Source organism: Alosa alosa, chromosome 15, assembly GCF_017589495.1.
Source record: "Alosa alosa isolate M-15738 ecotype Scorff River chromosome 15, AALO_Geno_1.1, whole genome shotgun sequence".
NCBI lineage: Eukaryota > Metazoa > Chordata > Actinopteri > Clupeiformes > Clupeidae > Alosa > Alosa alosa.
The window spans coordinates 19,555,768-19,574,033 of record NC_063203.1 but is presented as its reverse complement, the minus strand read 5'-3'; the positions used below and the strand labels follow the sequence as shown (position 1 = coordinate 19,574,033).

Here is an 18,266-nt window from a genome sequence, read left to right as displayed (position 1 = left end):
CCCAATCTCCTCAACCAGCCACTTTGGCAAGAGCCAGAACCGCAGCCAGTTATCGGCTCCAGCATTAAGCATCTGCTAAAGGCCTCTGAAATCTGGGAGCTTAGTGTAGCAGTCATTCGATATAGTAACTAATTCACCATAATGTCACCGCTTGCATAACGGCGTGTGTAGGGGCTATTAAATTTGCGCCAGCCTGACACGGGACGATGTCAAGTGTGGCACAATCAAACAAAAACAATTCTCCATCTTCAGTGGAAAAGCGTATTATGTGTAATTGGTGTTAGTGGCCGTGTGGGACGAGGGCTGGAGAGGGGGTTGGGGGGGGGGGGTGGGGGAGGGGGGGGGAGTGCAGTAGTGAAAAGGGCGATTGTCCTGGCGAGAGAGGACGAGGGAAGCAGAGGAGACTGAGTTGGACGCTTGTCAAAGTCCTCTCAAGTGTCCATCTGGTGTTTGGCATTTGGGGTGTCACTTTAGATCCGCCGCCGTCTGGAGTGAACTCAAAGAGTCCGCTTGTGTTCGCGCATCTGTGTGTGTGTGTGTGTGTGTGTTTATATATATTCTGTGTGTGGATGCAGTGTGTGTGTGTGTGTGTGTGTGTGTGTGTGTGTGTGTGTGTGTGTGTGTGTGTGTGTGCGTACGATCACAGACGTGCTTTACAAGCAACAGGCCATCCGTCCTCTTGAAACAAACACCCACATGCGGTACGCGTAGCTATGCGATGGCGAGCCAGCCAAAAGCCCTCTCATTCCGACAAACACTCCGCTGCTGTTCCGGCCGTAACATGAACAGGAGGGAATTGACAGCAGGCTCGAGCTCCATGGCAGAAATAGGTTGCAGGTGTAGGAGTAGAGGAAAGACACGACAAGAGAGAAAACGACGGAGAGAGAGAGGTCCATTTGTAAAGGTGTTAAGAGGAGCGAGAATGATTTTGGTGTGTGTGTGTGTGTGTGTGTGTGTGTGTGTAAGAGAGAAAGAGAAGAGATTTAGAATGCAACAGAACACACAGAAGGAGAGAAGAAAAGAGTAGCTGTGTATATACAGTACTGTATGTCAGTGTGTGTGTCTGCAAATGAATGAGGGATAGAGAAAGAAAGGTAAACAGAGAGTGACATGAAGGACAGAAGACAGGTCTGTTGCCAGAGGTGTGAGCGTGGCGTTGTGTGCCTAATCTGTGCCAGCCAGAGCCGTCGACGTGGGCACGGGGTTATGAAACAGACCTCCTCCTGACAAGCCCACACTGGAGCTCTGCTCCAGACCTCTTTTTCTTCCCTTCCCTTCATTTCTTCGTTTTTTTTCTATCTCTCTCTTTCTCCCTCTTTTTCCTCTAGCAAAAAATGACTCATTCTCTCATTTCTCCACACAGCCTTCCAGTTCTAGACTAGCAGAGCTAGATCCAGTGTGCTAAAGAGGGGATAAGACATGCCTTTTATTGGTGTGAATTGCAGTATTACAATGTGTGTGTGTGTGCATGTGTGTATGTGTGTGTGTGTGTGTGTGTGTGTGTGTGTGTGTGTGTGTGTGTGTGTGTGTTTGGACGCGTGCGTTGGTGCGAGAGGAATGTTTACGCGTCTGTAGCAGTTATGACTATCTAATCATGACCACCTGAGCTGACAGCCACTTTTATGGAGTGGGATCAGGCTAGAAATCGTTAAAAAACTTTACAAGCCGGTTGGCAACGTTTGCTCTCGCTCCTTCCCTCTCTCTTTCCCTCTCTTTCCCTCTCTTTCCCTCTCTTTCTCTCTCTCTATCTCTCTCCTCTCACTACTGGAAACACATGTTTCCCACAGCAAGATCTCTGCGGTGTTGATACAGCATTATGTCGGAGCAGCGTCAGAATGATGCATAACAAGCCCAGCTCACTGAACAAGATTCCAAACAGGTCTGATTTAATCGCACCAACAACTTGATTGTCTCAGCCCAGGGGCAACAGAAATGTGTCCTCAAAATTATTAAGAGAGATACATAAAAAAAAAAGAGAGAGATACATAAAAATGTGAGTTCAGATATTAAATTTAGCACAGTTGGCTCAGGCTGTAGATGGCTAGTTTTGGTCCATCCATGTAGCGTGGAGGCTTTTGGCTCTTTCTGAGAGGTGCTGTGTCAAGTGTGCGGTGGGAGTGGGGGCGCGGGCGGCCGGCCCCCGGAGTGTCAGCGTCCTGGCACCTCAGGAGCAGACTGCACGGAACCTTCTGGGCTATGAGCTCATAGGGCGTGCGGTCTGCAGGGAGCGGCGAGAGAGTGCGGGCCGGCTGGAAGGCTGGGGAGCCCTGGCTCGGTGGGGACGGTGCCGCCGCTACCACCGCCTGCCACCGCTCTGCCAAATCCATTCAGTCAGGCCTTCTGCACCGGAATGGCTCCGCTCTCCGTTGGTACCTGGCACAGTTGCATGTACCACTGCCAGACACTACAATCGAGTCTCCAGCACCAGAATGGCTACGGCTCATTCCACGTCGGCACGGTTCTGCAGAACTGGCTGGACCACCTAGCACACTATTCACAACGGTTCACATGCCCCATGCATCTAAATGACTGACTTATTCACATTAGCATGACCACAGAGTCCTGCAGAACTGAATGAGTTGATGAAGACAGATCAGGCCCGTTGCACCGACATAGCAAACCCAGTAGCATTACTCTCCATTTGTGTGCAGTGCAGCCGCAGTGAAACTGTGGCTGTGGTTTGTTGTGATTTACCTCCAGGTCGAGCAGCAGTCGCAGTACATCCAGGGCTACAAGGTGATGTACCGGGCCACGGTGCCCGAGGGGCAGCCGCGGGGGGACTGGGCCGTGTTCGAGGTGCGGACCTCGGGGGAGGACAACGCCGTGGTGCCCGGCCTCAAGAACGGAGCCACCTACGAGTTCAAAGTGCGCCCCTTCTTCAACGAGTTCATGGGCACGGACAGCGATGTCAAACTGGCCAAGACCCTGGAGGAAGGTAGGAGAGCAAAGAACTGTTTTTTAACTGAAAGGTTCTTCCATTGAATTTATCTTTCTTTCTTTCTTTCTTTCTTTCTTTTTGTGGCCTTTGCAGGGCCTTATTTTTAATTTACAGTATTTGCCTAAACCTGTGTGCAATCCATCCTCCTTTCCATGCTTCATTTAGCTGTTGGCTGCAGGCATAAAGAGAAAGTGGATTTGTGCCTTGAGCGTATTTATGTGGTGTTCTGACCAAGAAAGGGAGGGCGTTGCGTCGCCTTTTTGGAAATAGTACCCCGGGAAATCCGCACAGAAGACAAGGAAACCAAAATACAAGCGCAAATGACTAGCGTGCTAATTGTTCCAAGGGTGTGGTTGCGTTTGTTTCTGGAAGTCCTCTGGGGTTTGGTACTGGCCCAGAGTCCAATTTGTGTGTGTGTGTGTGTGTGTGTGTGTGTGTGGTGGTGAGAGGGTGACAAAAAAGACTTCAGGAGGGAGCACACTAACACTGAGGAAGTTGTTTGCATGTGGGAGCAGGAAAAGAAATGAAAGAAGGGAGTGAATGAATGAGTGTAGAAGGAAATGAACGAAAAGAAAGAATTGGAAAGACGTGATGCATTAAAAGCCTTCGTGTGAGCATCTGACTCACACTAACAAACACGCTAGCTAACGTGCTAACACCCCCACGCTGTGTGAACCTGGTTGCCAATTGTTTTGAGGGGGCAGAGCTATGTTTTTGCACCCATGCCCAGGTGAGTTGGCATGCCATCTGACAGCGGTACCTCCCGACGGTAACCACCGTCTACTGTGGCTCTCGTAATCGTGCGTTCGAATTACAGTCATCACAGAGAGAAGCGCGCGCCTGCATTCTAAACACGGCAATTAGGCGTCCTTCTGAGCTCTGTGCAGTCCCAAAAACAGCCATCAGAGAAGGAGGATCCTCAGCCTCTTTATCTATGCTCCACAGCTCTCTTCTTCTTCTTCTTCTCTCTCTCTCTCTCTCTCTCTCTCTCTCTCTCTCTCTCTCTCTCTCTCTCTCTCTCTCTCCCAGGCCTGCTTTGCTAAATGAGCCTGTGGTCTGGCAGGGGAACAGAGAGAGAAAGTTAGTTTTTGAGCCCACAGCCTCCAGTCTCCACAAGGGACTATTTACTCCCAATTAGCCCCGCATTGATTTTCTATTACACTTGAAATTAGCCATTGATAAGCACAACTGACAGATTAACATTTTCGATTGATTCTTGTCAGGCAACAGCTTTCATCTTAGCTAATCGAGTACTTGGAAGAAAGGCACACATCCCAATATAGAGATGGTGCTCATGGAGGTGTGTGTGTGTGTGTTGGAAAGTTTGTTGTGTTTGTGTCTGAGTATAAACACGTGTTTTGTTGTTTGTTCCCTTATCTCAGCTCCCAGCGCTGCCCCTCGGGATGTTACCGTGACCGAGAGCGGCGACAATGGCACTACCATCCTGGTCTCCTGGCAACCGCCTCCAGAGGAAGACCAGAACGGCGTGGTCCAGGAATACAGGGTAAAGTCATCTCGCCTCTGCCTCATCCAACAAGAGAAAATGAACAAATGAATGAATCAATAATAGATGTTTAAATAAGGTTTAGGACATTTTACTCTTTCATGCAAAGTCATGCTTTTGTTTAAGAACATATTCTTGATCTATAGCCGATCCAGTTACACTTACACTGAAATTGTAGAGACTGTATGTGTATGCGCTTGAACTATGCATCTCAGTGAGGAAACAGAGGATCCATAGGGAGGTAATAGTTGGGAGACACCGCCATCTGCTGGTAGGCATGCTGTTCTTACAAGACTGTCTGTGTGCTTCCCTTTATGTCTGGATCATAGAACATACATGTTGGTGTAACCTAGACAGTGTTGCCTTGTTTGTTTACTATGTTCCTAAATTTGACTATTGGATGATGTATCATTTATTACAGTCCATGTAACCATGGAAACCAGATTCCCAAGTAGACATCAGTGGGATGAGGTCTGGGCAGTTCAGATCTCAGGAGGATAAATGCAGCTTAATGGGATCGATGCAATTGCAGTAGAGACAGCATAGATGTGTAACCTATGTATACAGTAGCTTTATTATTTAATAATTTTGGTGTATCACTTACCAACGATGTCTTACACTAGAGTATAATTAACCACTTTTTCCTTACCTCCCCTTGGCTTTTGTCCAGCCTATGCAATTTCCTTAAGCTCACTCTCCCCCCTTTTTAGTATGTGTGATTGACTATGTGAGTCACACCAATGTCTTCTGCCACTGTGGTCCAGGCATTTCGATTTCCTCCTGAATGTATAATATCATTTGGAATGCTGGATTCTGTGTGGGAGAGAATGTGTGTGGGGAGGGGGGTGGGGGTGGGAGTGTGAGCTTAGAGAGGCTGGCTGCTCAGAGAGGTGTAAGCCGGCGCTCATATTCCAGGTAAACGTTTTGGCGGCAGCAGGTTCGCTGAGCAATTTCACGCTTGTTAAATCTGGTGCAGGAAAGAGGGAGGGAGACAGAAAGAGAGAGAGAGAGAGAGAGAGAGAGAGAGAGAGAGAGAGAGCGTTCCTCACTCGTTACCGCCACATCTCTCGCCAGCGGCCCCTTTCCATCGCAACTCCTCAAAGACACTCCGCCCGTCGGCTTGCTGAGGATTCTGGGGGACCGTCTAGCTCCTCAACCATTGCCAGCCTCCTCTCTCTCTCTCTCTCTCTCCTCAACCATTGCCAGCCTCTCTCTCTTCCCTCCCTCTTTCTCCTCTCTCTCTTCCCTCCCCTCTTCCTCCCTCTCTCTCTCTTCCCTCCCCTCTTCCTCCTCCTCTCTCTCTCTTCCCCCCTCCTCCCCTCTTCCTCCCCCTCTCCCTCCTTCCCCTCCCTCTCTCTTCCCTCCCTCTTCCTCCTCCCTCTCTCTCTCTTCCCTCCCCTCTTCCTCCTCTCTCTCTCTCTCTTCCCTCCCCTCTTCCTCCCTCTCTCTCTCTTCCCTCCCCTCTTCCTCCTTCTCTCTCTTCCCTCCCCTCTTCCTCCTCCCTCTCTCTCTCTTCCCTCCCCTCTTCCTCCCTCTCTCTCTCCTCTCCACCTTCTCCCAGAAGAACAGAGAAATGTCTGCTAGCATTTTCTTTTTCTTTTTTTCTTCCCCCTCACCTTTTTTCCTCCTCTGGTGGAGAAAGTAAAGTGCTCCATAAAGCAAAACAGTCAGGTTTGGGGTAATTGATGTTATGTGAGCCCCGGAAATTGAGCGGCGGAAAAGAGGGATCACCCTTTTTTTCGGGACCTGGCGTTCGGGCCAGTAATTGTGTTATGCTGCCGGTTAGCTCGGGCCGAGCCCTTTTTTTCCACCGGGTCGGGCAGAGGGGTCACGTGTTATGACTACCGAGAGGACCCGCACCCGTACCCCCACGTTAGCCTGCGAGGAAGGAGAGACGAGGTTGAGTCAGCCAAAGCTCGCTCCCGTGGCAGAAAAAACTCCTCGGATGTCGAGACCCCCTCCGGAATCGGGCGGTGGAGCGAACACACAAACAGTGGGAAATCTGAAAGTCATTTGCAGAAAATAAAGAGCAAAGATTAAACATTTTTTTTTTGTTCTTCGAAAAGGGAAAAAGCATGGTGCTCTACGGCCAGTTACAAAGTGGCTCAGAATCAAGCTATGTCAACAAACAATAGATTTCTCCCCCATTCAGCCTTCTCTCTCTTCACTCCTTCACTTCGCACACTGTAATGACATAAACAAACCTCGACATCCCAGCGGTCTCCGGGCGGATAATTTGAGGAGTTTAACTTGCATTTACAGGGTGACTGAGCCAAGTTAGGCAGCATTGCAATGGATCTCAATACACCTGCATCATTGCGGCAGAACTCTTCAGCTCCCACTAGAAGCATCCATACATCAAGTCCTGATATGAGTCGGGGTTGTGCACAATTCCAGAATTTCATTGAAACTGGCTTTTAAATTCCGAATAAATTCTTGAATTTCACTTGCATTTCAATTGAGGTAGCAAACAGGAAGCAGAATTGCAATTAGAATTTGCACTGATATGAGTACTCTTATAACTGAGCCCCTCTGCTTCCCCTCCATACTCCCTCACCATTTAGGTCTGGTGCCTGGGCAACGAGAGCAAGTACCACATCAACCGCACGGTGGACGGCGCGACGCTGTCCGTGCTCATCCCCGGCCTGGCCCCCGGGGTGCGCTACAGCGTGGAGGTGGCCGCCAGCACCAGCGCTGGCCCCGGAGTCAAGAGTGACATCACCTACTTCCAGCTTGGTGAGTGGACGCAGCCCTGCAGCCTGGAAACCGTTTCAAGAGAGAATGCAATTCTTTACTCACGGGATAATATTGACATTGACATTGACATTGCAGGGTCTTTATGGTAACATACAGTGTCAAAGTGTCACCAGATCTCTCATTCTGCTAACTACAGGCACAATTATACTGTATTTCTCATTTGAATAAACCAAGACTATCAGGCTAGCTACTATTATCAAAAGTAATACCAGTGTCCATAGATAATGAGGATCGATCAGGCCAGGGGTAGAATCTCAAGGGTTTTTATAGGCGTTGGGCAAACTGTAGTAAGACACAATGTGTGAGGCAGATTTTTAGTGCCATCTAGTGTAAGCATAGATGCAGTATGGTTTTTACCCTGAGCAGTGTTCCCAGTGTCCCCATAGTAACCTCTGCAGTACACATACATACATGCACACACTCACACAGCGAAGACATGAGCAACTTCACTTGACAGTATGCGCATAAACAACTATATCGATGTCTATCACACTATTATAGCATGATTCAGAGCTCATCACCATTGATTGCCTTTAAGCCGTTAATCCACAGAAATTGGTACACTAATAGGAATGAATTGTGCAAGTCTTTTATCGCCACTGCAGAGAAACGCAGGCTATCCACAAGCCTTGGCACGCTGGGCCCCTGCTGTTAGCGGCAGCGTTCTTAGATGTGTAATTGAAATAATTACAGTCCGATCATTAGCGCGTCATTCTCCCGCTATCAGCCCGCTGGAGAGGCAGGAGTGGCAGGAACACGCGCATTGTTAATCTCTTAATGCTATGTTTGACGGGTTCCCAGAGTAATATTTCAATCGCACACCCTCTCAAGCTGACAGCAATAAAAACAAAAGTTAATGCGTTATGAGTTAGAGTTTTTTTTTTTTTCTATGCCGCCGTTTACGAATGTTGTTGGTGCCAAACTTTTCCACCGAAAACACGGGTGTAAAACTGTGAACCCGCTGACAGCTTTGAGAACTCAGTAGTCTCAGAACACATCAGCGGATGTTTACGCCGTCACAGCTTTTTTTCTCCTTCTTGTAATGTCTCTATTGAGGCTGGCAGATTCCCCCTGCTGCGCTCAAGGAAGCTGCACTCTTGAGAATGCATCTGAAACTTCAACTCTCCTCCTTTCTGGAGGAATATGAATGCAGCAAGAGCTAAACGGAGTCCAAGTGTCACAAACGTGCATAAACTAATCCGTCTGCACACAGCGCAACACAACACAACACAGCAGAGAGGGAGTGATAGTAAGTGAGTGAGATAGAAAAGAGCCAGCACACACACACACACACACACACACACACACACACACACACAAACATACGGACACACACGCGCATGCACACCCATGCACACACACACACACACACACACACACAACCACAACTTGTGTGTGTCTTCTCTCATCACATATTATATCAGTCTGGATGTTTTCTCCTAAGCACTGTAATGGGATATAAACAGACTGGGTAGAACACTTCCACTCGTTTAGCTCTCTAACATCAGCAGGGAAGAAGGAGGAGGAGGAGGAGGAAGGAAACTGAGAAGTGTGACCAACAGCATTTGGTCTCGCTCAAGGAGTGGCCCCCCCGCACGCCGACCCACAATGCATTTGTCACACTGCCAGTCTCCGTCCCACCTTAATGGCCGCTTAGTCACAAACACTCCTCGACGTCATCATCCTCCTACTACAGGAGAGAGCAGTCCAGAGGAGTCCACTACTGGCAGGAGGACACAGAGAGAGTGAGAGAGAGAGAGAGAAGAAAAACAGACAGAAATATAGCTGCAAGCAGCAATGAGGGGGCCAAGCAGGCAGTTCAGCAGTCCAGAAGTCCAGATTTGCCATGCAACTCACAGGGGCCCCCCAAGGCTGCGTGCTCAGTCCGCTGCTCTTCACCCTGCTGACGCATGACTGCACTGCAACCTACAGCAACAATCACATAGTGAAATTTGCTGACGACACAACTCTGGTGGGTCTCATCACTAAGGGCGACGAGACTCAATACAGGTTGGAGGTCGACTATCTGACCACGTGGTGCAGGGACAACAACCTCCTGCTGAACGCCAGCAAGACCAAAGAGATTGTTGTTGACTTCGGAGAGGTCACACCCAACACCTGCCACTGACCATCGACGGTGCTGTGGTGGAGAGAGCGAGCAGCACCAAATTCCTGGGGGTGCACATCAGTGAAGACCTCTCCTGACCACCAACACTGCATCACTGGCTTAAGAGAGCTCAGCGCCGCCTGTACTTCCTCCTATGAAACTCAGGCGAGCAAGTGCTCCACCAGCCATCATGACCACATTCTACCGAGGCACCATTGAGAGCATCCCTCCAGCTGTATCGCCGTGTGGGGCGGAAGCTGCACTGAATACAACAGGAAAGCCCTGCAGCGCATAGTGAACACAGCTGGAAGGATTATTGGTGCTTCTCCCCTCCCTGAAGGACATTTACACCACCCACCTCACCCAGAAGGCGACCAAAATTGTGAGTGATGCAAGTCACCCCCGCCACAATCTGTTTGATCTACTGCCCTCTGGGAAGAGGTACAGAAGCCTGCGCTCCCTGCACTACCAGACTCACCAACAGCTTCATACACCAAGCTGTAAGGATGCTGAACTCTCTCCCTCCTCTCCCCCCTCCACCCTCAGCTACATAACATCCTGGACATTGGACCCAAAATGGCCACCTGCACTACTCCACTTGCACATTTGCACACTTGTACACTTTACAACTTGGTGTTGTTGTCTTGAAAACACAACACTTCTGCTGCTCTTACATAACTTGCACCACTATGCGACTTTCTTTCTTACTTAGGTCAAACAGAACTACCCAAGCCTTTTATTGGCCTGACTTTGCACTAGTATTTTATTGACTGTCTATGCACAATTTCAACCAAATTTTGCTGCTCTTATTTTTTCATTATTATATGTGCCCTCTTATTTACTTATTTACTTACTTTTTTGTTTACTTGAATGTTATGTTTGTCTGTGGACCTAAATTGGCAAAATATGTCTTGTCTTCACCGTGGGATAGTGAAGAAACGTAATTTCGATCTCTTTGTATGTCTGGAACATGTGAAGAAATTGACAATAAAGCTGACTTTGACTTTGACTTTGAACTCAATGCCGTGGCATCAGGCATATAGCATTAAGCAGTCACAACAAGTTCCATGTCAAACAACCCAAGATTGGCTGAGTTACAAGGTCAAGTTTCACATCAAAACATAACTGATTTTGTGTGGCTGAACCAGGGCTGAGTGTTGCCGCCCCTCACCCAGCCAACCCACGCCAAGAATCGCCCTGCCCGCCCCACCGTTTCCCACCCTTGCACGACGCATTAGAATTAACTGGATGGAACTCGCTGTCAACAGTTTCACATCAAAAATAAAAGATCGATTGAGATATGATCATGCTTGCTGTGATTTCAATGCCCCAATAGAGGTCAAAGGTCACCAAATTATTTGTGCATCATCAGGATGAACCAGACGGTTCTATGGGCTGCCATTGACCTCCATTGCAGAATAATACAGCAACTACAGGCCAAAATACATTTTTGCCAATTCCAGAGCCCCTCAGAGGTCAAAGGTCACCAAATTTCTTGAGCGTCCTCCTGGTGGGTCCTGAGGACCATGTACTAAGTTTGGTTTTGATACATGAAAGCGTTGCTGAGATATGAGCTCACTTCCTGTTTGGCGGCTTTGCCGCAAATTTCGATTGGCTGTTACAGGCGAACGCTTCTGTCAATCGTTCCAGAAAATTAAACACTGATAAGGCAAGGTCTGAGGATGGTCTGAGCCAATTTTAGTGAAAATCAGATAAAATTTGTGACCAGTGAAAACTTTTACGTGTTTTTGATTAAATTCAATATGGCGGCCGAATCAATTATGTTGACATCACAAGTTGGCCTGGGTCAGCCTAAGGACATCCAAAAGTACTACCAGACACCACTAGTATGTTTTAATTCCAAACACATCAACAGCTACAGGCCAAAATGCATTTTCGCTAATTACAGCGCCCCCTAGAGGTCAAAGGTCACCATTTTTTTGAGTGCTCTACAGATGGGGATATAAGTCCATGTACTAAGTTTGGTTATGACAGATGAAAGGGTTGCTGAGATATGAGCTCACTTCCTGTTTGCGGGCCGCCGATATTTCGATTGGTTGTTACTGGCGAACGGTTTTAGTTCGAAGACAAAATCGATAACTTTTGTGCGGATTAGTCTGAAGATCATATGTATTAAGTTTCGTTAAAATCGGACAAACTATGTGAGGCGTGAAACTTTAGTTTCACTTTCGATAAAATCCAATATGGCGGAAAATCCATCATGGCGGAAAATGACGTCATAGGATGCGTTGAACTCGGCTTGGTCCAAGGATTACAACGATACCACATTTTTGACAATCGGCCATACGGGTCAAAAGTTACGTGCGCGGAAGCACATCCAACTTTGGCCTGTTGGTGGCGCTAGAGTGCTTGAGTTGCCATCATGAAACTTGGTGACATTAATCATGGTACTGTTCCTAATAAGTGTGCCAAATTTCACAACTTTTTACCAGACGGTTCTATGGGCTGCCATTGACTTCCATGGCGGAAGAAAGTATAATAATAAGAAATCATAGAATCACAATGGGTGCCTTCGCAGCTTCGCTGCTTGGCCCCCAATGAGAGAGAAAGGCAAGAGAAAGGGGAGAAAGAGGAAGGGAAGGATATTGGGAAGGAAGCACACACACACACACACACACACACACACACACACACACACACACACACACACACACACACACACACATACACACATGCACGTGTGTGTGCTCCTCTTGTTTTGGGAAAAACCTGCTCGCCGCTGGCTGCCGCAGTCTCCGGAGAGATAAAAGGGGCTTTGACATGAAACAAAACATGAAAAAGATGACAAAAAATAAAAGAAAGTAGAAGAGCCCATAAGAGAAAAAAACAATGTGGTGTGCTATGCACCATGAAGGGATTCCTCAGGTAAGGGCAAAGCAGGCCTGTTTCCTCTGAGAGAGACAGAAAGAGGGAGAGAGAAAGAAAGAGAGAGAGGGAGAGAGAGAGGGAGGGAGAGAGAGCAAGAGAGAGCACGAGAGGGAAAGAGAGAGAGAGAGAAAGAGAGAGAGAGAGAGAGAGAGAGAGAGAGAGAGAGGGGGCTTATGGGGAGGAAGCGACCCTTTGTTGTCTACGCTGTAGTCCAGACACTTTGCACATAATCTGTCCATTAATTTTCCACTCAACTGACACTGGCACATACAAAACTACATCTGACACAGAAGCTGTAGGATGAAAGGAGCTCTGATACTCTAGGACTCATATCATCTCTGATTCTGAAGACAGTGACTAATAGACACAGAGAGACGCACTGTCTCTGTGTTGTGTGTGTGTGTGTGTGTGTGGTGTGTGTGTGTGTTTGCAGTGCAGGTGAGCTCAGGTGTGTATGTGCGTAATGTGCCTAATGAAGACCAGAGAGAGGGTGTTGTGTAGGCAACTCTCTGACGTAAAACTGATGTAAAACTCAAGGGCAGGAATCACTGGAGTCTCACTGTCAACACATGATGAAAAGCAGGAGAGAAGAGAGCAGCATAAAAACTTTAATCACAATTTAAAACTGCCTCAAGACAGAGACTGAGACACACACACACACACACACACACCTCTGCAGAGATGAAAGTGGTCTTTTGTGTGTCACCAGACATGACAAGCCTCTTATTTATGCCTTTTTTGGGTTTAGCTGCATCTCTTTTGAATGCCATTTCAGCATCACCGGTTTCTCCCCCTCAGCTTGAAGCGATGCCATTTCAGCACCTCTGTCTCATCTCCGCTGTTTGCTGTTCCCTCATGTGATGTGTCCCCATTTCATGCACTCTTCCCTCTCAGTCTTCCCTCTCTCATCCTTTATTACCCCTTATTCAGTCTGTTCTTATTTAAGAAATGCATCTCCTGGTGTTCCCTTGCTCTCTCATTTTTATATTCTCATATTCTCCAGTGTTTCCCACAGAACTGAATTCTAGTTGTGGGGTTAGGTTTGCAGAATTAACTTGAATTCAACAGTTTTTAACAAATTAGCATAGCGTGGTTATGATGAACCAGATTTAAGCACAACCTGGAAAATCATTGTGTGGTGGTCAATGTTGATATTGCGGTGGGCCGCCACAAATAAGCACTGTTCTCATTCTCATGTCATATTCTAGTCGTTTTTGGTGACGTAGCTCTTCTCTTCTCTCTGTCCCAGATGAGACTGGCCGCGTGAGGCAGAGCGTGGACCTGGAGAACACGCTGTCGCAGCAGATCTCCGATGTGGTCAAGCAGCCGGCCTTTATTGCCGGCATCGGCGCCGCCTGCTGGATCATCCTCATGGTGTTCAGCATCTGGCTGTACCGCCACCGCAAGAAGAGGAGCGGCCTCAGCAGCAGCTACGCCGGCATTCGCAAGGGTCAGTCTCACTCACCGCGCACTCAGCGGCCACTGGCCAGCAGAGCTAGCGCCTGATAGTGGAGCAGAGGGATCCAGTTTCTTACCATAATTTCCCAACTATTAGCCACGGTTTATACATTGATTTTGCAAAAATGTCTTTAACTATGAGGTTAATACACGGGGGCAGTTAATATGGTGTTAACATGGTTTTGTTTCTTTTAACTTGCATAAAACACTGTCCTGCAGCTTATACACAATGTGGCTAATACACAGGATATTACTGTAGAATGTTTTTTTTTTATGCTGGTGGGATTTGTTTTAGTAGGCCACATGCTATAGTAGAGAAATTAGTTTTAGCAGAGGATGTTCTGTAATGGAAGAATTCATATTGTTCTATAATGGAGGCATTCATTTATAAGAGCATGTGCTGGAGGTAAAGGGTAGAGAGAGAAGGTGCCGTGGCACAGGAGAGTTACAATGCTGTGGCGCTCCGTAAGCTACCAGCCCATTTGCAGCCTTCATACATCCTACAGACTTCCACCAAGCTCCAACAAGCCTCTGTTCCCAGCACTTCTACATCCATTATGCCCCAGTCTTTCTGCACAACTCCAGTATGTCTCAGTCTTTGTGTACAACCCCCTCACCTAACACACACACACACACACACACACACACACACACACACACACACACACACACAGACTCTCTCACACCCACTGAGCTTCACACTCCATCGCTCTAGGTCACACACAGGGATGCAGGAGCACCCGGGGAAGAGAACCATAAAAATGGGCTTCAGTGACAAGTTTTCAAAACAAGCCTTTTGAAAAAAAAAGAAATGTGAGTGAGAGACTGCGAGCAAGAGAGAGAGCTTGAATAGAGTGCCTCTATTCCCTTTCATTTTCTCTGCCCACTCCAATCCACCAAGGTTACGTTTGAAGTGTGTGTGTGTGTGTGTGTGTGTGTGTGTGTGTGTGTGTGTGTGTGTGTGCCGACGCACTTCCCAAAGTCTGCCAGTCGAGCTAGAGGGAGAGGGAGAGAGAAAGAGAGATGCGGTGTCAAGCTGTGAGCCTCTGACTCAAAACAAGGACACATCAACCATTCAGCAGCTTCAAACTTACCTTGCACTCAACCATTTTTTAAAGGAGTTACACTTAGAGAATAAACTTGACGGTGTGTTGGATGTGCTTTAGCCTGGTGTTGCTGTGTGTGCATTCATGTGTTTGTGTGTGTGTGATTATGTGTATGTGTATGTGTGCATGTGCATGTGTATGAGTGCACACGTGTATGTGTGCCTTTGTTCACGAGTGTGTGTGTGTATGTGTGCACCCATTGTGTGTGTGTGTGTGTGTGTGTGTGTGTGTGTGTGTGTGTGTGTGTGTATGTGTATGTTTGTGTGTGTTTTAAGAACGGATTGTGCGGCTTCTTTGCACGACTTCTGGAGGATTGACGGGCTTTTTATGCCCTCCACAGCCCGTGCCCACAACAGTGCAGAGAGCCAGAGAGCTGCTATTACCAGGGGTGTTGTGTTCTTTCCACATGCCTGCCATAATGCTAAGCTCCAGGCAACCCAGCGAGTGCCGCTGGCACCGCCACCGCACTTCCAACCCCTCCATCACACACACACACACACACACACACACACACACACACACACACACACACACACACACACACACACACACACACACACACACACACACATATCACTCCTGCTCTACAGCACGCTTTAAAAGGCATATTATAATGCTTGAAATGGCAGGGTGGCAAAGCGCTGAATGTTTGATTTGATTGCTTGTGAAAAAAATAGCATGGGGAACAGGAAAGTGCCTTACAGTTAAAGAGGTTGGATATTGTGTGACATTGGAGTGGAGACAGTAATGACGTGAAGTTTTTTTTTTTTTTTTTCAAAAGTTTTTTCGTTTTTTTTTTTGCTGTTTGTCTTTATGTATGTAGTTCATCAATTTAGCCGCTCCATCAGTGAGAATCGTAGAGAATTCTCTGGAAATGTCTCCCATTCTCACAAAGCCAAAAGTAGCGATGTTGAGGTTTTTTCTTTTTTCTCTCAGTGAGCTGTGGGCTGAGTTTACATGTTAGTGTTTGCTGCCAGAGCATTCACAGGATATTATTTATGTGCTTGCGTTGCGGCTTTGTTTGCAAAAACATTTTTCTTTACTGTAACCACACAGCATTTTTTTTTCTTGGGCGTGCTACTTCAGTTGCCTCCCTTCCTCCTCCTCCTCCTCCTCCTCCTCCTCCTCTTTAGCATTTGCTTTGAGGACGGTTGGTTGTGCAGTCGCATGCTTACCCCGCGTCTGCCCCTGCTGGGCTCAGAGCGGTCAGCCTGAGGGCTGGCCAGCCCCACTGGCCATCCTCTCGACTAGCACAAAGGTCTGTGGTATTTTTAAACCTGTGCAACCTGCCATTTTCAAATGCCTTTCGGCCTCGGCGAGGACCGGTCGTGCCATGACGGAGGCCGCCCTCTGTGGCTAACCTGGCGAACTGGCCGCTAACCTCCAGAGGCCTACGTGGGGGGTGCGGACATCCCTGTCCTGCTGAGTCCTGTGCTATGCCATGCGTTGGCGTGGCTTTTGATTCCCCCCCCCCAGTGGCCGTCTGTCGCCACGGCGGGTGGAATATGTTCCTGTCCACCCCCCAACCCCCTCCTCCTCTCTGCCGACACACACTTGAAAGCCTGTGTGAAAGGCCAGAGGGCAGTGTGTGTGTGTGTGCGTGTGTGTGTTTGTGACAGATTGTGTCTTGTGGAGGGAAACCACATGAAGAGAGAGCGCTCTCCCCAGCTGGAGTGGGCTCAAGAGGCCAAAGTGGTGCTGAGGGCACCCACACGTTTCCAGTTTCCTGTGCTCCATGGGAATCTCTGCACACCCTTGAAACGTGTGTGTGTGTGTGTGTGCATGTTTGAGCGTGCCGTTGTTTATAAGTATGTATGTGCTCTATCGGTCTATAGTTGTAAAAATGATTGGTTCTATGCATGATTGCACCTGCATGGTATAGGTTTTTTGTGCATGTGCGTACGTGTTTGTGTGCGTGTGCGCACACGTCTCTTTGTGTGACTTGAGCCTCTGCCAGGGAGCCTTACAGCAACAGGAGATGAGTGGAGCTGACATTCTGTTGTCGCCACGGTAATTTGATTTGTTTATTTTCATAAGGTGGAACATATCCGACGTGAGACCTGGCATGGCGCCCCGCCTGCCTGCCTTCTAAGCTGACGCTCCTAAGATAAACCCATCAGATGCCCACCCCTGTTAGGCTCATCTCCGTACACTTGTGCACTTAAAAAGCAGTGCCAAGCACACACCCAAACAAACAAACAAGCAACAGATAAACAGGGAAACATATGACATTTTCCGTCATAACAGATTTAGTTACTTTCCCCTTAGACCTGTTCAAATGAAAAGTTGAGACCGCTTCACAGACAACACAGCTGGGGTACGGTGTTGATGCCAACAACTTAAAGGCCAGAGGGGATTTATTGTAATCTTCATTCAGTGGAACTCTTACTGAAAAGGCCAACAACACACCCTTTCTGTTAGAAGACAGGTCTAATTTTGCCCTGCAGGGAAGTCTTTTATTGAGAAGAAGTGGATAAATGGCTTAATGGTTGTGAAAGAGATACACTGTGTGTGTGTGTGTGTGATTGGTACAAACTCTGTGGCATGTGTTTGTCTACGCATGTACTATAACACATGCCTTGAATTCTAAAGTGTGACCTGAAAGGGCATGTTTGTATTGTGTGTGTGTGTGTGTATGCAGTATATGTCATTTTTGCATCTTTATGTCTTTTAGCGCACTTAAACCTGTATTTTGAATGTGTATGTGTTTTGTTTATGTGTGTGTGTGCATGTGTGTATGTCTGTGCACGCACATGCATGTGTGTGTTTTGACCCCTAGCCCAACAGGCATCAGACGGCCTGGGTCTGAGCTGGAAGGGGAGGCTGACCGCACGACTTGCCCTCCCCAGCAGGGGTGAGCCGCTCTCGGGCTAGAGTGAGGGAAGACAGGGGGTGGGGTGGGTAGAGTGGATTGGATTGAAATGGATGGGGAGGGGGGACTTAGAAGCAGAACAGTGAGAAGCAGAAGCATTCAAAGACAGAGTCAGTAAAAAGGCACAAGAAGAACAGAAACAATGGAAGAAAATGAGCAATAAAGCTATCATCTTCCTTTGAAGGCAGCATAAAAACGGTATTTTTTTTTTTTTATATTTTGGCTGAATGTGAGTTTCTTTTTCCTGCAGGGGCTTGTGTTTTTTAGAGCACATTGAAGTAGAAATGCTCTCTCTCCCTCTCTCTCTCTCTCTCTCCCTCTCTCTCTCCTGCGTCCTCAGGAGGCTCATAAATACTAGCTAGCTGAGAGGTAGATGAAAATGGACAGCACACAGTGGAGTTGGGTTGGGCTCAGAACAGAACGAGCGTGGCCAGAATATGGTTGTGGGTTTTACTGAATACTGAGTAAGATAATGCTCCAAACAAATGAATTAATTATTCTTCCTTTCTCTTTCTTTCCTTCCTTCATCCTTTCTCTCTTTCTCTCCTGGTTTGAATGGCCTGGTTGGATCTGCAGTGCCTTCCTTCACGTTCACTCCCACAGGTAAGAGCTCTGGTCACCTCTGACCTTCTGAC

At 47.8% G+C, this 18,266-nt stretch overlaps 1 protein-coding gene across 1 annotated transcript in view; it reads left to right on the top strand.

Moving 5' to 3' along the window:
- Positions 1-18,266, top strand: part of robo1 (roundabout, axon guidance receptor, homolog 1 (Drosophila)) — a 279,922-nt gene that overhangs the window by 242,570 nt on the left and 19,086 nt on the right. The window contains 5 exon segments of the mRNA XM_048264324.1: positions 2,701-2,935; positions 4,321-4,442; positions 7,007-7,178; positions 13,445-13,645; positions 18,208-18,234. Of these exon segments, the coding sequence (XP_048120281.1) occupies positions 2,701-2,935; positions 4,321-4,442; positions 7,007-7,178; positions 13,445-13,645; positions 18,208-18,234 (757 nt within the window).